This window comes from Phoxinus phoxinus (genome assembly GCF_949152265.1).
Source record: "Phoxinus phoxinus genome assembly, chromosome: 20".
In the NCBI taxonomy this organism is placed as follows: domain Eukaryota; kingdom Metazoa; phylum Chordata; class Actinopteri; order Cypriniformes; family Leuciscidae; genus Phoxinus; species Phoxinus phoxinus.
This window is the reverse complement of record NC_136895.1, coordinates 28,557,291-28,582,479: the sequence shown is the minus strand read 5'-3', so window position 1 is coordinate 28,582,479 and position 25,189 is coordinate 28,557,291. Positions and strand designations below refer to the sequence as shown.

Genomic DNA, 25,189 nt, shown 5'->3' with positions numbered 1-25,189 from the left:
GTAGATACTATATTCAACAGCTCCAGATGCGTTCACAAGTCCGCCATCTTGGAACGATTAACATATTCATCACTCGCACTAAATCAATTAGTTTTCATTGAAAATAATGTCAGCATTGTGCAGCCTATTGTTGTAAAACCAACCAAGCTTTAACCCTCTGGGGTCGGCAATCACGCCGGCATGATCTGCTCGCTTTTTTTCTTATCAGTGCAAAAGAGATTCAAAATACTCTGTTGGTTTCGATCTTACATTTAAGTGCTTTACATTAGGGATGGGAGATCTGGCCTAAAATCCATATTGCGATATTGCAGCCTCTTGCGATAACGATATATATCACGATATATAAATTATAATAAAACCATTTCAGAACAGGTTACACAGACCCTAAGGAAAGCCAAACAACTGCTAAATGTATATTTTTTTTTTAAAGAAAGAAACGGTGTATGTAGTTTTGAGAACATTTATTGTGCAAAACTGTAATTATACAACATAATGTTGCAGATAAATAAAATTCAAGTTCACTAGCTGCAGAGACTTTAAGTAGCCCTAATGTTTATATTATGGCTAGCAGCTTATGAAACCCCAAATTCAAAATTAGAACATTGTGAAAAGGTTTTCATAAGCTGTAAGCCATAATCATCAAAATTATAACAAATAAAGGCTTGTAATATATCACTTTGCATGTAATGAGTCTATTAGTTTCACCTGTTACTTTTGCATGATATTATATTTTTTTTCGAGTTTCCCCTGTATACGTCAACTAAAGAATATGCTTCAAGTATAAAAGTTTATTTACAGTAGTGCCATGCCATAGACGGTAAACAGTGCAGAAGACACTCCAAATGTAGTTTTAGTTTGGCTATTTTTTTTTAAGGACACAAAAGATGCAAAGAGCAGAAAAACTGATGTCTTCTCAGTTAAAAAGCAACACAACAACGAATCTTAAAATCGGGCACACTAGGGCTGCACGATATTGGAAAAAAATTACATTGCGATATTTTTCCCCCCAACAATATATATTGTGATATTGAGAGCCATAACACCAAGCTAAAGTCAATAATTACCATTGCATGATATTAATAATTTCACTAATAAGCAAGCTTCATTACAAGTGACAAAAAGGTCACTTAATATTTTATTCCAAAATTAGAACATTTCTGTAAACGGAAAAGCAGAACGCATTTAAACAGCAGCTTTACACCATACCGCCTGTCTGCGCCGTCGCTCCCACCACGTGCATCACGCGCTGTGCGTAGCACCAAGAGCTGAGGGGGCACCAAAATATTAAAAATTAATAATTATAATGCCGATATTAAAGTATAGAAATACTGACATCCCAAGTCTCCCGGAAGTTCCGGCAGTCTCTCGCATGTTGATAGCGGCTCACTGATGCCCGCAAATTAGTTAAAATCTCCGGAATCTAGAGCGAGCGCGCCCGCGAGACAGAGACTGTGCTCCAAACCGCGCAGCGCGTGCACGGCAGAGAGGGAGAGAGAGCAAGAGACCGTGGTGCGCGTGCCTCATGAAGCGCATGTAATATCTCCCGCTGGTGCTACTGTGCTACTACCCTTCACATCGCATGTTCCGGCGATGTGACTATCGCTCACTCGCACATCGCGATGTCGATGTTAAAACAGAATATCGTTCAGCCCTAGGGCACACACACAGAGATTTTGTGTTTACACCACTATTTTGTGAATACGTGCTGGTATTCAGTGACATGTTTCGTTTTGAGGTGGTAGAACAGATTAGTCGTGTGTGTTACCAAACTGTTGCCCCACGCACTCTGTATAGATTGGACCTCACTACATACACCGTCTGTACATACACTCGTTGGACGGCTTAAATCCGAACCAAGTCCAAATAATGGATGTTGCACCGATCTTTTTCACCAGCTCCTCCGTTTCGCTTTCAGCCATGTTTACACAAGATGACGACGAATATGATTAGTTTCAGCCGGTTGCAGCTCGTGGCTCTAAATTTTGCGGGTAGATTGCGTCATCAACATGCATTATCGCGATAGTGCAATAGAATTAAAATCTCTATCGTAGGCCAATTTTGTATCGTTTATATCGCCCATTACTACTTTACATCATTCGATCCAGTTAAGTTTCTATTTTTTTTGTCGCCAAATAAAGAAAATAAACATGATGCGAGTTCTGCCTTCTCTCTGTCAGTGAAGTCCATCCTGAAACGCGTCTGAAAATGAACTAACTCAGCGAATACTTGTCACTCAGGAACGAGAGATTTGTCTTTATGAAGCTAGAATTCTCTTCTTTTAAATGAAGTAATTTATATAAAAAACTAGGGATGTTAACCGATGACCGTTTGACCGATGGTTGACCGTATCAACTTTAACCGATCAAAGTTGTCGGTAGTCGGTAAAAAAAAATAAAAAATTATCTCTAAATTAGGCTATTATAGACAGTGGACTAAACGCTACTACAGTTAGCCATCTCATTCCAATATCTTTTTGTGTGAAGGGAACAAATCCCTCTCAATTTTTCATAATTCGCCTGTTTGTACTTAATAAACCAATAAAAACATTTGCCGCGAAGTCACAGCGTTTGGGTTCGCGTGCTCACAAGGTTTGCGAAAAGTAAAGGCTACAGGCTAACACACTCAAGGTTAGAGCCAGGGCAGACGACAGGAGGAAGCGTGCAAAGAAAAGTAGTGTGTGGGACCATTTCACCAAACAGAATGACACAGATGTAAGTTGCAACTTTTGTGATACAGTGCTTAAATACAGTAATAGCACATCAACTATGATGTATCACCTGAAAACGCGACACCCGCAACCTCTTCGGAGCTGTCATTTTCTTAAATGAGCCGCGGCAATGTTTCAAATGAGCTTCTAAAGCTAGACAAATGCCTTTATTTTCAACGCGATCACCTTGTACCCAATCCATTTCGAAACTAAGGAGCCATTTGTCCTCCGATTACATACAAGCTCCTCGGCGCCGCGTTTGCGGGATTCATGTTTCGCGCTGTAGGGGAAAAAGTGACGTGTGTGTGTGAGAGAGAGAGCGGGAGGCAGAGCGGCAGAGAGACGCGACAGAGCTGCGAAATTGCAGGCGCGGCTCGAAATATTTTAAACTAATCGGTTAACCGGTTTCAACCGGCTGAGGCGGCTCAGTGGTCGGTCAAGACATTTTTTTTGTTTTCGCCATCCCTATAAAAACAAATATTCTCAGTTTATGTAATCCGTTTGAAACCAAGGAGAGGCACAGTTTTTCGTTCTCCCTTCATTATTTTTAATGAGCTGAGGCCGCCACGGCCCCGGCGCTATTCACATGGTAATAGTTTAGGTGATCTATATGCATTGCACATGCCCGCGATCAATGCCATGAAAACACGCAGTTTCTTCGTCAGATTCACTGATAGTTCATCACGTTTTGAGGATGGCACGCTTCTCCAGTAAAGTCGCCTTTCAGATGATTCTGGACAGCGAGGAAGAATTCACCTTTTCCTCAGAGGAAGAAGATTGCAATCAAGACGACGAACGGCTGCATTTTCAAGAGCGAACTTCCCGCCGAGGATACAAGTTCGAGTAAGTTGTTTAGTGTTATATCATTCTTTTTGTGATTATATAGAACTCGTATGAATTTTCAGACTATATTTTGCTTAGTTTTGGTTAGCTTTTGACATCTTACAGGAAAAATTGCCTTACAATATCCGGGCTAACATTCGTGTATATGCCATATACTATATGGTCGTGTAAACTGTTTCAATGTATTACTCTCTAAACATATTTGTATATATATTTCACTCTGTTTTGATTAGCTTATGACACTGATTATCATGCTAAAAATACTGACTTATGCGTAATGTAGCTTATTTGCGAATATCTGCTTAGGTGTAAATATGATTTAGTGCAAATATATTTCAGCCTCCGGTAAAATATGATAGTCTAAATACTAGACAGTAGACATTATATTTTTTATATATAAATGTTCGGTTTTGGTTAGCCTATGACACTTATCTTGCTAAAATATTGCCTTATGCACAGATGATTGTGAATACAGGTGTAAATGTTTGAAATGTTCTAAATGCGTGCGGTCTATATGGCCCATCAACAGATACTCGCGGTGACGTGGTCTATGGCCCATAAATAGATATTTCTCCGTCCTATGGCCCATCAACAGATATATACATGCATTGTGCGTCCATACCCATTAATTGCCCATCTTTGGATAATGTATGCTAACAGGTTTTTAATTTTTTTTTAGGAATGTGTCTGCATCACGCTCTCCTCCTCCAGCACCGCAGAGGGGCACCTGCGCAGGTGTCGTTCAGGTCTCAGTGCGCTTCGAGAACCGTGCACAGACGTAATATTTTACTGATGAAATGTAATTGTGTTTACATCGTCATAATATACAAGTAGGGCCTACCTATATTCTTGTGAAATGACAAAAACTGTTGTCTTTTTTTTTAATCCATGGCCATTAGTGATTGATAATGATAATAATACAGTTTCTTTGATTGTGTTATCAACAGATGTGACGATGAACATGTCCAAGCATCTGTCCCGAAGAGAGCCGAGGCAAACAAGCAGGCAAGCAACAGGTCCAAGTCCACCCTGTCGTGGAAAACCGAGACTGATGTTGACATGGTTGCACAGACTGCGTGATTCCTGCCCACACGGGAAACTGGACCGCAACTGAGCTCTGTTGACTCACATTCGCCCATGAGTCTTTTCAAACTATTTTTTTCAGAAAGTGCTGTCAACTCTGTGCCACAACACCAATGCTCAGGCTGCCAAGGCAACTGCAAAGGGCTGCAAATATAAATGGACCGATGTCAGCATCAGTGAGATGTACCGTTATATTCGGCTGCTGTTTTACATGGCCATGGTGAAGGTCAGCTCCATCAGGGACTACTGGCGGCAATCCGGTTATTTAGCAGCTTATACAGTTATATATAGGTTATGTCTATATAGGTTATAGGTATATGTAGAATTTTATATAGGTATCCGTCAAAAGTTTGAAAACATTTATGCTCATCAACTCTGAAAATACAGAAAAAAACAGTGATATTGTAAAATAGTATTACAATTTAAAATAGCCTAACTGTATATTTTAAAATGTTATTAATTTCTGTGATTCATCATTACTTCAGTCTTCAGTGTCACATGATCCTTCAGAAATCATTCTGATATGATGATTTTTTTTTTTTTTAATCAGTGTTGGAAACAGTTGTGTTGCTTAGTATTTTTTATAACCTGTGATAGTTTTTTCAGGATTCTTTGATGAATAAAAAAATATTAAAGAACAGCATTTATTTAAAATATTTTGTAACAGTATACACTACCTTTCTTTTTTTGAAAGGATGTGTTAAGTGATCGTAATGACTTATAATGTTAGGAAATATATTTTATTTTGAATAAATGCTGTTCTTTTTAATCAGTGAATCCTGAAAAAAGTATCACAGGTTATAAAAAAATATTAAGCAGCACAACGGTTTCGAACATTGATAATACCTGATTATCATATCAGGATATTATACTGATTTCTGAAGGATCATGTGACACTGAAGACTGGAGTAATGATGCTGAAAATTCAGCTTATATAAATCAATTATATTTTAAAGTATATTAAAATAGAAAATCATTATTTTAATTTGTAATATTTCACAATATTACTGTTGTTTCTGTATTTGTTTTAATCAAATAAACACAGCCTTCCAAAAATATAAAAAATGGTAACGTGTCCAAACGTTTGACTGGTACTATATGTTTATATATGTACGGTAGCACTGTGGTCTTATGAGGCACAACATTTAGTTCCTCCACATAGAGGAATTACAATAAAAAAGATGGAAAAACAAAACCTTTGAATCTCTTCTCATTCTCAGATTCTCCTCTCTGCCTCACAGCACCGTGATGGGGCATTAGCCATGGATGGGGGAGTGTCTATTGTCTCCCCACATTCATATTCATGGCCATCAACACCCCTACGCATACAGCAGTGCTGACACAAAAACTGACTTACAAAGTTTAAATCGTTATATTGTTGTTTTGTGAAAGAGTGATCAGAATGATTTTCACATCATTTTGTAGTAAACATTCTAGCCTACAAGAATGGTAACTCAAAAGTATTGTGCCAAACTATTCAGTATGCGTTATATGGGCTCATTGCAGTGACAATTTTTTTCCCCAAAACTTACTAACCACGCATATTTTTTTTTCTATAAAATGCAAACATGTACCTTCCATTTTGCTCACATATTATTGTAGCAGAGTTTGTGCTGAATACAGCATAATTACGAGTTGGCCAAAGGTATGTTGTAAGTAGCTGAGATAAGCACAAATGTCAGGGCATGTCAAAACATCTCAAGGGCCCCAAAAACCCCTCAGACCCCAGAGGGTTAAATTACAGACAGATAGACGATAAACTTTCAGAGGTTAAAATGTGCTGGTTCGTTTATTTTATGTATAACTCAATATGAATTATCACATTAATGATAAACTAAATCCTTTGGAAATAATCCGTTAAATGTCCATTGCAGATATAGATATTGATATGTGTATAACTAGGTTGCAGATGCAATCAATAGAAACAGACAATTATAAGCTTATTATATAAGCTGTGCATTATAATATCACGCAGTGAAAGCATGCACTCTTAAAGCGCTCGTGCAGGAGTTTATCATACTATCTGGGGGAAAAATGCTTCAGCCACAAACTCTGACACACACAATGACCACAAACATCCAGCAGAAGCTGTTTATCCCCCCAGCAGATCAAACCACATTTCTGTAGATAAACAAAGAGAAAAAAACATTACAGGTTTGTGGCACTTCATGCTACCAACACTATTTAGCATGACTAATTACTCTACTCTTGTCAGCCCAACTGGAAATGTTGAGCTGAACAATATTGTGTGAATGAGTGCACATGTAAGAGTAAATCCTTATGGCTGTTTTAGTGCTAGGCCAACTGGCTTGGGTTATAGAGTCAGCTGACGGGGTTTTCCCATCTCTCTCTGCATGATAGTGGGGATTGGGTTTAAGAAAACTGGCTCAGCTCTCTCACCATGGTCAGCCTCACTTCATGTGATCAATGCTTGTCTATGCTACCAACACTCGGTTCACACGACTGGCTGCATGCGTTATCGTGCGCTATAAGTGTGTGCAGGCTGGCGAGACGTGTCCTCCTTTGGGCACAGACCAAGAGCACTACACCCTCTAGTGGCAAGCCTCATGTGGCAGAGGTTCGGCCGAGTGGAAGTGGATCTGTTTGCTTCGAGCATGACTACGCATTGCCCGCTCTGGTTCTCCCGGTCTCCTTCGTTGCCTCTGGGAGAGGATGCTCTGGCGCAGGAGTGACCCAGGACCAGCCTTTATGCCTTCGCTGATCTGACTGCTCTCAGCGGTTCTGCTCAGAGTACAGACGGACGAAGTGAGACATCTGATGATGGCGGTCCCGTTCTGGCCCACTCAGACAGGGTTCTCAGGCCTCATCTACACTACTGCGCTTTAGTTTAGAAACGGAGAATTAAAACGAATACGATCTCCATCCACACCAGCGTTTTAGCTGCGTATTAGAATTGATCTCCGTCCACATTAAAACGACTGAAAACGCGGATCACGTGACCATTGATCAACACATGCGTGTGTAAACAGGCGTATGTAGGCAGTATATCATTGTAAAATGCATTATTTACTTGCACAACAGCTGCTAGCAAAGACATCAACGTCAGTAACGCTTGTAATTTGTTATCCATGTTGCAGTCACGAACGTTACGTAGTCCAGGCTGTTTTTGTATGTTTTCTTCCCGGGGACGGGTCATGTGATGGGTGGCTGACGAATCAGGGAAGGATACGCCATGACTGATGACACCCAATCATAGAGCCGAGCGTGAGCCTCTGCTTCATTGTTTCTAATGTCCTCCGTTTTGACCGTCTTCACTAAAACACCCTCCGGAGATTCAGAACGCAAAACGGTTTCGGCAGAGTTTTTAAACTTCTCTGTTTTAGGTCTTTGTTTTTGCCGTTGTAGTCTGGACGGGAGGTGCAAACGTAGCAAAAGGTCTCCGTTTCTAAACGAAAACACAGTAGTGTGGATGGGGCCTCAGATCTGGTCAGTCTGTCCTCAGGCCCAACCTGCTGATTTGGCAACCTCACCCTTATTTATGGTAACTGTGGGTGTGACATTAAATTTAATAAAACAATTAGAGACTCTTGAATCTCAGAGTGAGAAAACTATTCATGAGGGCAGACAGAGACATACAGAGAAATAAATGTGACACTAAATAATTAAAGCATTCTTAGATAATCTACTGTATTAGACAGTATTACTCATTAAAGATCACTTAGAGGAAGTATAAACGGCAAAGCAAATCTAATTATTTTTGAAACAATAATAGTGTAAAGACAGCGGCAGTTGTGATCAGATCATCATTTGTGAGAAACGGAGTCACAGAGTTTAATGATTGTTCTGTGAAACGTGTAAATCACGTCACCTCAGATTCCTGCAACACAAACACAAAGAGTCAGAGGTGTAAAGTCCAGGTTCAGAAAAGTGTTTTTTTCCAATAACCTGGATTTGCTAATTAGCACAGTTTTTCAGCCAGGAGATAGAAGTAATTAGTGGAATAAACGTATGGCTGGACTTTTACTTTCTGACCCCTGGACTTTACACCTCTGAAAGGAGTACATGAAAATGAATGAAAGAAATTGCTGCAAATTCATCATGAGAACTGATAACGCAATGGGCCTGAACATTATTCAGAAACCATGAGCAAATTTAGTATTATGGGATTCGAGTCGGTGAGTATTATGGGATACGGGTCGGTGAGTATTATGGGATTTGGGTCGGTGAGTATTATGGGATTCGAGTCGGTGAGTATTATGGGATACGAGTCGGCGAGTATTATGGGATACGGGTCGGTGAGTATTATGGGATTCGGGTCGGTGAGTATTATGGGATTCGGGTCGGTGAGTATTATGGGATACGGGTCGGTGAGTATTATGGGATTCGGGTCGGTGAGTATTATGGGATTCGGGTCGGTGAGTATTATGGGATACGGGTCGGTGAGTATTATGGGATTTGGGTCGGTGAGTATTATGGGATTTGGGTCGGTGAGTATTATGGGATTCGGGTCGGTGAGTATTATGGGATACGGGTCGGTGAGTATTATGGGATTTGGGTCGGTGAGTATTATGGGATTCGGGTCGGTGAGTATTATGGGATTGGGGTCGGTGAGTATTATGGGATTGGGGTCGGTGAGTATTATGGGATTCGGGTCGGTGAGTATTATGGGATTTGGGTCGGTAAGTATTATGGGATTTGGGTCGGTGAGTATTATGGGATACGGGTCGGTGAGTATTATGGGATTCGAGTCGGTGAGTATTATGGGATTTGGGTCGGTGAGTATTATGGGATACGGGTCGGTGAGTATTATGGGATTTGGGTCGGTGAGTATTATGGGATTCGGGTCGGTGAGTATTATGTGATACGAGTCGGTGAGTATTATGGGATTCGGGTCGGTGAGTATTATGGGATACGGGTCGGTGAGTATTATGGGATTCGGGTCGGTGAGTATTATGGGATACGGGTCGGTGAGTATTATGGGATTCGAGTCGGTGAGTATTATGGGATTCGGGTCGGTGAGTATTATGGGATACGGGTCGGTGAGTATTATGGGATTCGAGTCGGTGAGTATTATGGGATACGGGTCGGTGAGTATTATGGGATACGGGTCGGTGAGTATTATGGGATACGGGTCGGTAAGTATTATGGGATACATTAATGTAACATCTCATTTTCAAGGGGATCCTAAAAACACAAACAGAATAATACAACACAAAACACAACAACCTTACAAAACAAACATACACTACAAATATACAAAACAAAATAAATAAAATAAATGCTCAACCTGTCCCACACACCCACAAACCACAGTAGTGCATGTGCGCCTGTGTTAAGACGCTTGTTGCTCTGTGCGCGCTGATGCGCTCATCTGTTGAAATTTCCGAATGCTTTCCACACAAACAAACGTACATGTGTAATTAGTATGAGAAAAAATATGTTTATGCCTATCGGACGCGGGCAGGTCTCGGACAGAAAAATTCATCCGGATCCGCAAAACGCACCAAACATAGGCTTCATGTTTTTACTCCAATCTCATTTCATAACGTCATATTGATGTAAAGTCATATCGATGTAAACATTTGAAGTAACATGATAATAAATATATTTTTCTCTAGTGTAGTGTTACTGAAGTGTTCCTTTTTAACGATGCCTGCTATAGCCTACTATTATTATTATTTTATGCAGCCCTGCACGTATGCCTACAAGGCACAACAAACCTGGTGTTCATTATATATACAGTTGGTACCCAACCAGAATAATACTTTTACAAAATTGTAAAATTGCGGGTGTGTATTTGCTGCCTTTGACTGCTAAGAGGCGCTACAATCGCAGACTTTGAAAAGTGTCAGTTTATTCTCTCTATTGCGTATTCTGCTGCCGCGCCGCGACTCATTGAGAGTGATTGAAATGTGGTAACAGATCAAGTGAAACATGTAGTTAAACGAATTCATAATCACAATACTGAAATTAAATGTAATACATTTAATAAATAATGAAAACATTTAAACACAAAACATTGCAATAGAAAAATAAGCTTTGGAAGAGCATAAAACGTAATCTTAACAGCGGTCCGACGATAGCTCTGTGGACAACGCAACAGCATGAGCTTCACTGAGCTACATGCTGTTGGCTGACAGCGATTATGTTTTACTATTCTTGATGCTTAGATAGGTAACTGTTTATTAAAGTCAAGCGTTTTGTTTAATTATCAATGGCACATTACAACATAAATTTGCTGCATTCCAGTAGAGCCGCTGCACTGACGACAAAACTGATGATTGTCAGCCGATCGCGTCAGAAAATGAAAATGATGAAGCTAGTCTTTAATCTGCTAAATAACCCCGCTTACATTTCAAAATACGGCAATTGCTGCTGTTTTGCACAATGTCCCTTTGCGCCACCTGGCGGTAATTTCGCGAATGACTTTGAAATGCGACTGGATTATTTTTACTGCGGTAGTTTTGCCGCGGTGGCTGACGCGGCGGTAATAGGCATTCTGGTTGACTACCTACTGTATATATATCTAAAATGTATTCCCAAAATCGTGCAGCCCTAGTTTCTCTTGATATCAGCATGTTCACAGCTTTTTTTTAATATTTTTTTTTAGGTACCAGTCCTGCTGACTTCAACATGAACAGAACATGGTAAAGTGAAAAATCAAACACCTGGGAAATGACAGGTATGTACTATGTTTCAGGAATGGCAAAAATGTGTGTGACTGGTTAAGCCTCTGTCTTTAGTTCAGTGTGTTAAATAATGTGCTTTTCTGCCATTTGTTGTGTATCTTTGGATTATGTTGTGTTGTAAATAAATCCAAACAATCAAAAAGCCATTCTTTTTTAAATCTCCTCATTCTTTGTTCAAAGTTCCTAAACTCTTTAATATTCATGGGGTGGTTTACGCCTACTCACATAAAGCTTTCTTACACCAGACATGTCTTACAAATTTCAATAGAAATTACAAATAAATCAATGTATTGTCTTATCTGAATGAGTAGTCAAGGTGATTTTCACATAGTTTTGGAGCAAATATTCTAGGCTACGTGATACAATTTTCAAAAGTCTTGTGAAGAAATAATCAGTTTGGGTTTCATGACCTTATTTCAGTGACTTTTCTTTTGGACATTTACACAAACCACGCATAAATGTTATTATCTCAAAACTACAAACTTTTACATACATGCTGCTGACATATCCTAATCATCCCCATATACTGATTGGCTTCATCACTGTCTCCTCTCCACCAGTAAGCTGGTGTGTGGTGGGCGTTCTGGCGCAATATGGCTGCCGTCGCATCATCCAGGTGGAGCTGCACATTGGTGGTGGTTGAGGAGATTCCCCCTTCTATGTAAAGCGCTTTGAGGTCTCAGAAAAGCGCTATATAAATGTAACTTATTATTATTATTATATTATTATTATTGTAGCAGAGTTTGTGCTGAATGCAGTGTAATGTGACATTTTCATGGCTAAAGTCTTAAGTAACAGAAATAAGCACAAATTTTAGAGCATGTCAGAACACCTCCAGGACCCAGAAAACACCTCAGACCCCAGAGGGTTAAAGCTGAAGTCGGCAAGTAAAAAAAAAAAAAATCATATTCACTTAAACCGACACTATGCTCCGACAGAACAACATAAACTAGCTGGTATTTATCAGCTGGCATGAGAGTTGTAAACATTAAAAATGTTGGCTAAGTCCCCTCAATCTGCCAGACTTGCCGACTGCAACTTTAACGATGTTTTAGCAGCAGATCCATACACTATACACCCATAATCAAATACCGATCTCATCAGCCCTGTATAAATGGCTTTCAACGCAGGTCTACTTGCTCCCCATTCTACTCCACGCAAACATTTCATCACAATCAATACTTTCTTGCATTTATCAATAATTTTGTTGTGCTTTTGAAAAATAAAATAAAACAATCAGGCGCGCTTTCATGATCTCCGTGAACTGGAGCGCGAGAACTGAAACAAAATATAGCCTATGTAGGCTAAAGCTTGAAATGTCCACTTTAAAACTAACAAATTCGAATTGAAAGATAATACATTCTGATTATGTAATGCGTATGAAAGGTGCATTTCTCTCTAAAAGCGCATCTGCTTAACAGCGGAGATGGAGATGTTTTTAGCCGACCTAGAAAACAATAGTTTATTAATATGAATGGCTCTTCTCATTCAGCACTGCGGGAAAAATATCAATTCCAAGTTCTAATTTGGCCTTAGAAAACCAGTAAAATCGACGTGTTTTCCATATTAATTTGTGAATATTTAATATGTTTAATAAAGGGGCAAAAAGTCATTAAACAAAAATCTGACAATTCGTCGACATTTACTTTTTTGCTCAGCAGTTGGTGTAGCCAGTTCAAATTAAAACTTTGGTGTTTAACTTTGCGTTTTAAAAAGACAACAACCATTAATTTGACTTTTTTGAATGAAAAAAGGAAAAAATAATAGACACGAAAGTAGCCTATATGGATCATTTGGACAGAATACGAGACAGTTCTTTATTAATTCATAAAATAAACCGTGAAAAGCCTACTGGATTCTAAACCTCAAAGAAATGCCACAATCAAAACCTCGGAGCAGAAATGAAGGCGAAACACCCAGAAACTCCTTATATCGTTCACAGTATAAGGGTGTTTCCCTGCCATTAATAGTTGGATAACACGCCACGTCTCTTTTCATTAATATGATCCATAATAATATTCCATTAATGCCTCAAGTGGAGGAGTTCAAGTATCTTAGGGTCTTGTTCACGAAGGATGGAACGGGAGATTGACAGATCGGATCGATTTACCGGTCAATCGATGTTCCTACTCTCGCCTATGGTCATGAGCTTTGGGTCATGACCGAAAGGACAAGATCCCGGATACAGGCGGCCGAAATGAGCTTTCTCCGCAGGGTGGCTGGGTGATCCCTTAGATAGGCTGAGAAGATAGGGAGGAGCTCAGAGTAGAGCCGCTGCTCCTCCACATCGAGAGGGGTCAGCTGAGGTGGCTCGGGCATCTGTTCCGGATACCTCCTGGACGCCTTCCCGGGAAGGTGTTCCGGGAGCGTCCCACTGGGAGGAGACCCCGGGGAAGACCTAGGACACGCTGGAGGGATTAGGTCTCCCGGCTGGCCTGGGAACGCCTCGGTGTCCCCCCGGAAGAGCTGGAGGAAGTGTCTAGGGAGAGGAAAGTCTGGGCATCTCTGCTTAGACTGCTGCCCCCGCGACCCGGCCCCGGATAAGCGGAAGAAGATGGATGGATGGATTATGATTGTCCGTTACTATACATAGTCAAATGGAAAAGTCAAAATTTTGAACAATTTAAAATTGATATAAAAATATATTTAGAAACAATATCCAAATGTAAAAACCTAAAAGTAATGTAAAAACCTACACAGCTGTTTAATAGGTACAAGTTTTTTTCTGTAAAATGCCTTTCCTTTTCTCGCTTTCTTTCTTCCTTTTCCCCCGTTTGTTTACCCCTGACATGTTTATATGTACTCTTGTATGTAAATTATGTTTTTGTTCTTAATGAAATGCAAGGTGTTCAGTTATTGGACTTCTGTGCTAGTTACTGTTTGTCCATAACGAATACCATGTTCAAGCATAAGGGTGTCCATCAGTACACGTGGCACCAGGACACCCTAGGCCAGGGGTGTCAAACTCAGTTCCTGGAGGGCCAGAGCCCTGCAGAGTTTAGCTTCAACCCTAATTTTTATTTAGAACACCTGATCAGCTAATCAAGTCCTTCATGCTAATTTGAAAATTGCAGGTGTGTGTGTGTGTTGAAGCAGGGTTGGGACTAAACTCTGTAGGGCTGTGGCCCTCCAGGAACTGAGTTTGACACCTATGCCCTAGGCCGTAGGTCGATGATCGACTTTGTGGTCGTTTCATCTGACCTGCGGCCATATGTCTTGAACACTCGGGTAAAGAGAGGGGCGGAGCTGTCAACTGATCACCACCTGGTGGTGAGTTGGATCCGATGGCGGGGGAGGAAGCTGGACAGACTCGGCAGACCCAAGCGTACTGTGAGGGTCTGCTGGGAACGTTTGGCTGAGTCTCCTGTCAGAAAGATCTTCAACTCCCACCTCCGGCAGAGCTTCGACCGGATCCCGAGGGAGGCTGGAGATATTGAGTCCGAGTGGACCATGTTCTCCACCTCCATTGTTGAAGCGGCTGCTCGGAGCTGTGGCCGTAAGGTCTCCGGTGCCTGTCGAGGCGGCAATCCCTGAACCCGGTGGTGGACACCGGAAGTAAGGGATGCCGTCAAGCTGAAGAAGGAGTCCTATCAGGCCTGGTTGGCTTGTGGGACTCCTGAGGCAGCTGACGGGTACCGGCAGGCCAAGCGAACTGCAGCCCGGGTGGTTGTGGAGGCAAAAACTCAGGCCTGGGAGGAGTTCGGTGAGGCCATGGAAAAGGACTATCGGCTGGCCTCGAAGAAATTCTGGCAAATCGTTCGGCGCCTCAGGAGAGGGAAGCAGTGCCCTACCACCGCTGTCTACAGTGGAGGTGGGCAGCTGTTGACCTCAACTGGTGATGTCGTCGGACGGTGGAAGGAATACTTCGAGGATCTCCTCAATCCCGCCGTCACGTCTTCCATTGAGGAAGCAGAGGCTGAGGGCTCAGAGGTGGACTCGTCCATCCCTCAAGCTGAAGTCACCGAGGTAGTCAAGAAACTCCTCTGTGGCAAGGCACCGGGGGTGGATGAGATCCGCCCTGAGTACCTCAAGTCTCTGGATGTTGTGGGGCTATCTTGGCTGACACGCCTCTCCAGCATCGCGTGGCGGTCGGGGACAGTGCCTCTGGGATGGCAGACCGGGGTGGTGGTCCCTCTTTTTAAGAAGGGGGACCGGAGGGTGTGTTCCAACTACAGGGGGATCACACTTCTCAGCCTCCCTGGGAAAGTCTATGCCAGGGTACTGGAGAGGAGAATACGGCCGATAGTAGAACCTTGGATTCAGGAGGAACAGTGCGGTTTTCGTCCGGGCCGTGGAACACTGGACCAGCTCTATACCCTCTCCAGGGTGCTGGAGGGTTCATGGGAGTTTGCCCAACCAATCCACATGTGCTTTGTGGATTTGGAGAAGGCATTCGACTGTGTCCCTCGTGGCGGCCTGTGGAGGGTGCTCCGGGAGTATGGGGTCCGGGGTCCTTTGCTGAGGGCTGTCCGGTACCTGTACGACCGAAGCAGGAGCTTGGTTCGCATTGCCGGCAGTAAGTCAGACTTCTTCCCGGTGCATGTTGGACTCCGGCAGGGCTGCCCTTTGTCGCCGGTTCTGTTCATAATTTTTATTGACAGAATTTCTAGGCGCAGCCAGGGGCCGGAGGGTGTCGGGTTTGGGAACAACACGATTTCGTCTCTGCTCTTTGCGGATGATGTTGTCGTGTTGGCCCCTTCAGACCAGGAACTTCAGCATGCACTGGGACGGTTTGCAGCTGGCTGGGATGAAAATCAGCACCTCCAAATCCGAGGCCATGGTCCTCAGTCGGAAAAAGGTGGCTTGCATTCTTCAGGTTGGTGGAGAGTTCCTGCCTCAAGTGGAGGAGTTTAAGTATCTTGGGGTTTTGTTCACGAGTGAGGGAAGGATGGAACGGGAGATTGACAGACGGATCGGTGCAGCTTCTGCAGTAATGCGGTCGATGTACCGGTCTGTCGTGGTGAAGAAAGAGCTGAGCCGCAAGGCGAAGCTCTCGATTTACCGGTCAATCTACGTTCCTACTCTCACCTATGGTCATGAGCTTTGGGTCATGACCGAAAGGACAAGATCCCGGATACAGGCGGCCGAAATGAGCTTTCTCCGCAGAGTGGCTGGGCGATCCCTTAGAGATAGGGTGAGGAGCTCGGTCACTCGGGAGGAGCTCAGAGTAGAGCCGCTGCTCCTCCACATCGAGAGGGGTCAGCTGAGGTGGCTCGGGCATCTGTTCCGGATGCCTCCTGAACGCCTTCCTGGGAAGGTGTTCCGGGCACGTCCCACCGGGAGGAGACCCCGGGGAAGACCTAGGACACGCTGGAGAGACTGTCTCCCGGCTGGCCTGGGAACGCCTCGGTGTCCCCCCGGAAGAGCTGGAGGAAGTGTCTGGGGAGAGGGAAGTCTGGGCATCTCTGCTTAGACTGCTGCCCCCGCGACCCGGCACCGGATAAGCGGAAGAAGATGGATGGATGGATGGATGGATGAAATGCATGAAAAAATTATGAAAAACAAGTGTCGTGAGATCCTTGACGTGATCATAAACAAGTAATATATATGTGATACTGCATGTGGTCTGTAACACGAACTTAACACGGTATTGTATATTTTTCCTGCAGTATATCTGCAACTAGAACATGTAACAGAGTTGGTTTTATGAGTTAATACAATTTTAAAAGATATGTATTTTTAAATAGTAATATTTTAGCAGTATATGTTGTTTAGACCGGAATATATTGTCAAAAAAACCAAAATATTGGTAATATTAAAATAATAATAATGTTTTTACAGATAGGCTATAAGAAAAAAAAAGTAAAAATAAAGCTGTATATGGTACACTGCTGAAATATTTAAAATATACATAAAGTTTTTATTCCTGAATAAATCATGGAGAGACTCTTGAACCTCAGAGTGAGAAACTTTATTGATAAAGGCAAGAAAAAACATATGACAGATATACAGCAGTAGCAATATAAACAGAGTGACACTGTTAAAATCTGGCACTGAAAGAGAGCACAAACTCAAATAATCATGTGTATTTATTATGAAAAAAAAAAACATTAGAAGACCAAAAACACACTTGAAGAACCTTTAAACTTCAGCGTTCTGCTTTAGATTGCAATACTTCCTGAAAAAGATAAACATAAAAAGCCATACATTAATATATCTCACAGATACTTATACATGCAAAATCAGTTTGTGAGAAATTACATCATCAGTCCATGTACCTGATGTGTGAATATGTGCTTGATCTCGTTTAGCTCTTCTGGATCTGATGTCATAAACCACAATGATGACAGTAGCCACGCCCACCAGAGCAGAGAGGACCAATCGGATCACAGCTTCAGTAGGACCACAACAGTGGACAGAGTCTGAGGAATAAACACATCAAACTGAGATCAGATCAGTCAATAAACACTAATATCAGCGCTGACATCAACTAATATTTCTGAATACACAGAAATATGATCAAATCTAATCAACAATATTATATTCGGTTCCAACTGAGTTTTTATACGGTCTGTCATCTCAAACTATAAAACGATTCAAACAATTCAATATGTAAATAAGAATATTTAAAGGTGCTGTATGGAGTTTTCAGTGGCATCTAGCGGTGATGTTTCAGATTGCAACCAATACGTTTACATGCGAGTGCTCGTGCGCGTGCTTTCTTTTGTGTTTTATTATTATGTGGAGTTTGTGTTGTGCTGGTCGTTTCCTAGTATTAGCAGACTCCATGTCATAAAGTTGCAGTGTCGTCGCTGTTGAGTGCAAAGTCAGTAGACGAGGCGAGAAAAACTCCATACAGCACCTTTAAAGGATAAGACAAATGATCTCTACTCACCATAGACAGAAACTCTGAATGATTTTGATGGCAATCTTCCTGAAAACATCAGTAGTTTATAAACTCCTTCATGTTCAGTTGTGGTGTGTGTGACGGTCAGAGATCCAGTTTGTTTGTCCAGCTTCAGTCTGTCTCTGAATCTCCCATCAAGAACATCTTCATATACAGTGAATCTGTCGGCCGGTTTACAGATTTCTGCTATTAAAGTGTTTTCATCTCCAAATCTCCACTGAATCACATAATTCTTAACTTCAGTGAGAGAGTTTAGAGAGACTGAATCTCCCTCCTTCACTAATACTGACTTCACCTCATCTGTCAAACACACACAGAGAACAAACAGAAACAGGGTTTGCAAATATTAATACTGTTAAATCACTTTATAATGGTTTACTAAATGGAATAGTTTAAAATTGACATGAATTCATATACAATTTTGTTTTTGTTTATATTGTTTATTTTTAATTTAGGATTGATTATTGTAATGCACTATTTGTTGGTTTACCTGTTAAATCTATAAAACGGCTGCAGTACATCCAGAATTCAGCAGCACGTGTGCTTGCATACACTTCACCCCGTCAGCACATTACAGGTGTGCTTGCAGCTTGCATATAGCTTGCATTGGCTTCCTGTTCAGTCGCGTATTGCTTTTAAAACTCACACACTCGCATACAAAGCTATGCACGAAATAGCCCCTTCTTATATCTGTGACTTAATCAGCCTGTACGCGTCTTCCCTTTCCCTTCTGTCTACTGATTCGCTTACTCTTCAGCAGCCTCCCTGTAGATTAAAATCTATGGAGGAGAGAGCTTTCTCTGTTGCTGCACCCAGGTTATGGAATACACTTCCTCTTATTGTTAGAGATGCTCCCACATTAGCCAGTTTTAAGAAGTTGTTAACTCATCTTTTTAAAATTGCTTATAAAGACTGTCATGATTAGTATTTTACTGTGTTGTACTGTAATGATTATTTTTGTATTACTCTTGTACTTCTGTACTTTATTTGTTTTTACTGCCTGTAGCGCTTTGGGTTTTAGAAAAGCTCATTATAAATAAAATGTTATCATTATTATTATAATTATAAAATAATTTTAATTAAAAAACAGGTTAAAACGTTTTTGAACTCACCAATGACAGCGAGAATGAAACTCTTGAAAATCTCACTGTTGATCAGTAGTTCATAAAGTCCAGCATGTTCAATTGTGGTGTTTGTGACGGTCAGAGATCCATTTTGATTGTCCAGATTCAGTCTGTCTCTGAATCTCCCATCAAGAACATCATATACAGTGAATCTGTCGAACTGTGTATGGATTTCAGCTATTAAAGTTTTTTCAAACCTCCACTGAATCACATCATCATACTCCATTTCAGTGAGATCAGAGTTTAGAGAGACTGAATCTCCTTCCATCACTGACACTAACTCAACTTCATCTGTCAAACACAGAGATCAAACAGAAACAGGGTTTGCAAAGATTAATACTGTTAAACAGTGTTGGGCAAGTTACTTCGAAACAGTAATGCGTTATTTATTACTTGTTACTGTCATTTCAAAGTAATTCGTTACATTACAATATTACTGTATTTAAAATGTAAGGCATTACACTACTATTGCATTACTTTTAAGTTACTCTCACCAAAATAACTGCAAATATGGATTTGGCAATCTAAATGTAGCGTATGATGCTAAATTAGCTCATTACACATCCAGTAGAAGGTGATGTGGTATCCGACTGAGCTTGGACCCATAATAAATTTTACCATGATGTACTATAGTACATACCATGGTATACCATAGTAGTACCATGGTACCTTACATCTAACCATGGTACATACTATATAGTACTTCAGATAGCTATTATCATGGTACCATGGTCATTGCATGATACTGTAGATGTTACTATGGTACATAGTATGGTACCTCAGATTTACCATGGTACCTACCATGGTACATACCATAGTACCTCAGATATAACCATGGTACATACTTTATAGTACTTCAGATATTATCATGGTACCATGATAATATCTGAAGTACTATACTGTACAGTATGTTACTATGGTACATAGTATGGTACCTCAGATTTACCATGGTACATGCCCTAGTACCTCAGATATAACCATGGTACATTCTGCCGTACATATTACCATGGTACATACTACCTCAGATATAACCATGGTACTTTGCATGGACGCATGGTACAGACATCTTTTTACTTTAAGCCCGGGGTAAACTTTAGGCTTAAACTTTAGCAAAAATAAAAATAACTAGTAATGAATAATAACTAAGCTAAATTTTTTTTTTTTTTTTTTTTATTATTATTGTGAGTCACTGCAGTAGTGTGGGCATAGGCCATTTGGTCTATGAACGAGTCATAGATCTCCAAAATCAGTTTTAAATGTATAATTTAATATTAATGAGATTTTTATTTAAGTAATGTTCTAATTCTAGATGTTTGATAATGCTGCATGATTTTGACGTGGTTTAATCAATGGCCGTGCGCGTGAACTTTGAACATTCATGTCGCTTTCAAACACTGGAGCGGCCGCGGCGCAGAGTTGCCATGGAAACGGCGCTGGACCACTGCGACTGGTAAGCAGAAACTCCCTCTCTCGCTGTTGAGATTGAGAATGTACTATCCGCTGCAGGCTCACTCATCTCGGCTCTGTCTGATTAACGTACAGGAAGTGAAACATTTTGCGCGGACGTTTCTCCTCTGCTGATCTCGCTGTGATTTTGGCGAATTTGTATGAAGAAAAAAAAAACTACCACTTATTCCAGGTTAACTAACAATGCTTGTAACGCGCGTTATTGACATTTGTACCGAGTAAAATATTACTTTTTCCCCCCTGTAATGCCTTACATTACCGCGTTACAGCAAAAAGCAATGCATTACAGTAATTAATTACTTTTGTAACGCGTTACTCCCAACACTGCTGTTAAATCACTTTATAATGGTTTACTAAATTGAATAGTTAAAAATTTACATTAAAAATAAACTAACAAAATAAAATGACAAAAACAAAATTGTATATCCATTTATCTTCTTCCGCTTTTCCGGGGCCGGGTTGCGGGGTTAGCAGTCTAAGCAGAGATGCCCAGACTTCCCTCAAGTTCAAGTTCATTTATTTATATAGCACATTTAAACAGCCGCTTCGACAGACCAAAGTGCTTTACAGAACACACATAAGAAAATTAAAAACAGCAAAACAACCCATAAAACGCATTAAAAGCAGCAAAGCTACGAGTAGCCTTATCGACTCAGATGTAAAATAGTAGAAATAATTAAAAAAAGAGATCAATATGATAAAGAGAACAGGTAGGTTTTTACCAAAGACTTAAATATCTTTCCTTTCCCTAGACACTTCCTCCAGCTCTTCCAGGGGACACCGAGGCGTTCCCAGGCAAGCCAAGAGACATAGTCCCTCCAGCGTGTCCTAGGTCTTCCCCGGGGTCTCCTCCCGGTGGGACACACCCGGAACACCTTCGCGGGAAGGCGTCCAGGAGGCATCCGGAATAGGTGCCCGAGCCACCTCAGCTGACCCCTCTCGATGTGGAGGAGCAGCGGCTCTACTCTGAGCTCCTCCCGAGTGACCGAGCTTCTCACCCCATCTCTAAGGGATCGACCAGCCACCCTGCGGAGAAAGCCTTGCGGCTCAGCTCTTTCTTCACCACGACAGACCGGTACATCGACCGCATTACTGCAGAAGCTGCACCGATCCGTCTGTCAATATCCCGTTCCATCCTTCCCTCACTCGTGAACAAGACGCTAAGATACTTGAACTCCTCCACTTGAGGCAGGAACTCTCCAGCAACCTGAAGTGGGCAAGCCACCCTTTTCCGACTGAGGACCATGGCCTCGGATTTGGAGGCGTTGATTCTCATCCCAGCCGCTTCACACTAGGCTGCAAACCGTCCCAGTGCATGCTGAAGGTCCTGGTCTGAAGGGGCCAGCATGACAACATCATCCGCAAAGAGCAGAGACGAAATCTTGTGGTCCCCAAATCTGACTAACTGCCGGCAATGCGGACCAAGCTCCTGCTCCTGTTGTACAGGGACTGGACAGCCCTTAGCAAAGGACCCGGACCCCATACTCCCAGAGCACCCTCCATAGGATGCCTCAAGGGACACAGTCGAATGCCTTCTCAAATCCACAAAACACATGTGGATTGGTTGGGCAAGCTCCCATGAACCCTCCAGCACCCTAGAGAGGGTATAGAGCTGGTCCAGTGTTCCACAACCGGGACGAAAACCGCACTGTTCCTCCTGAATCCGAGGTTCTACTATCGGCCATATTCTCCTCTCCACTACCCTGGCATAGACTTTCCCAGGGAGGCTGAGAAGTGTGATCCCCCTATAGTTTGAACACACCCTCCGGGCCCCCTTCTTAAAAATAGGGACCACCACCCCGGTCTGCCATCCCAGAGGTACTGTTCCTGACCACCAAGCGTTGCTGCAGAGACGTGTCAGCCAAGACAGCCCCACAACATCCAGAGACTTGAGGTACTCAGGGCAGATCTCATCCACTTCGCTTGGCCTGCTGGTACCTGTCAGCTGCCTCAGGAGTCCCACAAGCCAACCAGTCCCGATAGGACTCTTCCTTCAGCTTGACGGCATCACTTACTTCTGGTGTACTTCGGGGATTGCCGCCTCGACAGGCACCGGAGACCTTACGGCCACAGCTCCGAGAGGCCGCGTCGACAATGGAGGTGGAGAACATGGTCCACTCGGACTCAATATCTCCAGCCTCCCTCAGGATCCGGTCGAAGCTCTGCCGGAGGTGGGAGTTGAAGATCTCTCTGACAGGAGACTCTGCCAAACGTTCCTAGCAGATCCTTACAGTACGCTTGGGTCTGAGTCGTGTAGTCTGTCGAGCGAGTCTGTTCAGCTTCCTCCCCCGCCATCGGATCCAACTCACCACCAGGTGGTGATCAGATGACAGCTCCGCCCCTCTCTTCACCCGAGTGTCCAAGACATATGGCCGGAAGTCAGATGAAATGACCACAAAGTCGATCATCGACCTATGGCCTAGGGTGTCCTGATGCCACGTGCACCCTTATGCTTGAACATGGTGTTAGTTTTGGACAAACTTTAACTAGCACAGAAGTCCAATAACTGAACAGCGCTCGAGTTCAGATCAGAAGGGCCGTTCCTCCCAATCACGCCCCCCCAGGTGTCACTGTCGCTGCCCACGTGGGCATGAAGTCCCCCAGTAGAACAAAAGAGTCCCCAGTCGGAGTACTTTCCCGTAGGCACACACGACAGTGAGAGACCTATCCCCGACCCGTAGGCGCAGGGAAACGACCCTCTTGTTCACCGGGGTAAACTCCAACACATGGCGGCTGAGCTGGGGGGCTATAAGCAAACCCACACCAGCCCGCCGCCTCTCACCATGGGCAACTCCAGAGTGATGAAGAGTCCATCCTCTCTCAAGGAGTGTGGTTCCAGAGCCCAAGCCGTAGGTGGAAGTGATCCCGACTATCTCTAGTCGGAACCTCTCAACCTCACGCACAATCTCAGTCTCCTTCCCTGCCAGCGAGGTGACGTTCCACGTCTGTACAGCTAGTTTCCGTGTCCAGGGATCAGGTTGTCGAGGCCCCCGCCTTTGACTGCCGCCCGATCCTCTAAGCACCTGAATATATTTTCTTTTTTTATCATTTTTTTATTTTATTTTATTTAATGTCTTAAACGTTTTTGAACTCACCAATGACAGTGAGAATGAAACTCTTGATCTCACTGTTGATCTGTAGTTCATAAAGTCCAGTATGTTCAGTTGTGGTGTGTGTGATGGTCAGAGATCCAGTTTGTTTGTCCAGCTTCAGTCTGTCTCTGAATCCTTCATCAAGAACATCATCATATACAGTGATTCTGTCGGCCGTTACATTGATTTCTGCTATTAAAGTGTTTTCATCTCCAAATCTCCACTGAATCACATCATCATCCTTCATTTCAGTGAGACCAGAGTTTAGAGAGACTGAATCTCCCTCCATCACTGACAGTGACTTCTCTTCATCTGTCAAACACACAGAGAACAAACAGAAACAGGGTTTGCAAAGATTAATATTAAATCACTTTATAATGATTTACTAAATTGAATTGTTTAAAATTTACATTAAAAATAAACAATATAAAATAAGAAAAACAAAATTGTATATTAATTCATTTAAATTTTTTCATTAAAAAACAGGTTTAAACGTTTTTGAACTCACCAATGACAGCGAGAATGAAAATCTTGATCTCATAGTTGATCAGTAGTTTATAATCTCCGGTATGTTCAGTTGTGGTGTGTGTGACGGTCAGAGATCCCGTTTGTTTGTCCAGCTTCAGTCTGTCTCTGAATCTCCCATCAAGAACATCATCATATACAGTGAATCTGTTGGCCCGATTATTGATTTCTGCTATTAAAGTGTTTTCATCTCCAATCTTCCACTGAATCACATCATCATCCTCAACTTCAGTGAGACCAGAGTTTAGAGAGACTGAATCTCCCTCAATCACTGACACTGACTCAACTTCATCTGTAAAACACACAGAACAAACAGAAACATGCTTTGCAAAGATTAATACTGATAAATCACTTTATAATGGTTTACTAAATTGAATAGTTTAAAATATACATTAAAAATAAACTATAAAATAACAAAAACAGGACTGTATATGAATTAATTTAAATTTTTTCATTAAAAACAGGTTAAAACATTTTTGAACTCACCAATGACAGCGAGCATGAAACTCTTGATCTCACTGTTGATCTGTAGTTTATAAACTCCAGCATGTTCAGTTGTGGTGTGTGTGACGGTCAGAGATCCAGTTTGTTTGTCCAGCTTCAGTCTGTCTCTGAATCTCCCATCAAGAACATCTTCATATACAGTGAATCTGTCGGCCGGTTTATTGATTTCTGCTATTAAAGTGTTTTCATCTCCAATCTTCCACTGAATCACATCATCATCCTTCATTTCAGTGAGACCAGAGTTTAGAGAGACTGGATCTCCCTTCTTCACTGACTTCAGTCCTAAATCACCACACACACACACACACACACACACACACACACACACACACACACACACACACACA

At 42.1% G+C, this 25,189-nt stretch overlaps 1 protein-coding gene and 1 long non-coding RNA gene across 2 annotated transcripts in view; both read right to left on the bottom strand.

Annotated features, from left to right (window-relative positions):
* The window catches only part of LOC306988040, a 403,025-nt gene that overhangs the window by 243,840 nt on the left and 133,996 nt on the right, over positions 1-25,189 (bottom strand). The gene's annotated exons all lie outside the window — the stretch shown is intronic.
* LOC306988774 (uncharacterized protein) lies at positions 17,182-24,840 on the bottom strand (the record flags this gene model as incomplete). Its single annotated transcript, XM_079593923.1, has 7 exons — positions 17,182-17,401; positions 17,502-17,645; positions 18,119-18,430; positions 19,243-19,545; positions 23,817-24,125; positions 24,322-24,630; positions 24,825-24,840. 7 exons carry the CDS (start codon positions 24,838-24,840, stop codon positions 17,385-17,387), a joined length of 1,410 nt encoding a protein of 469 aa, XP_079450049.1. The 3' UTR covers positions 17,182-17,384.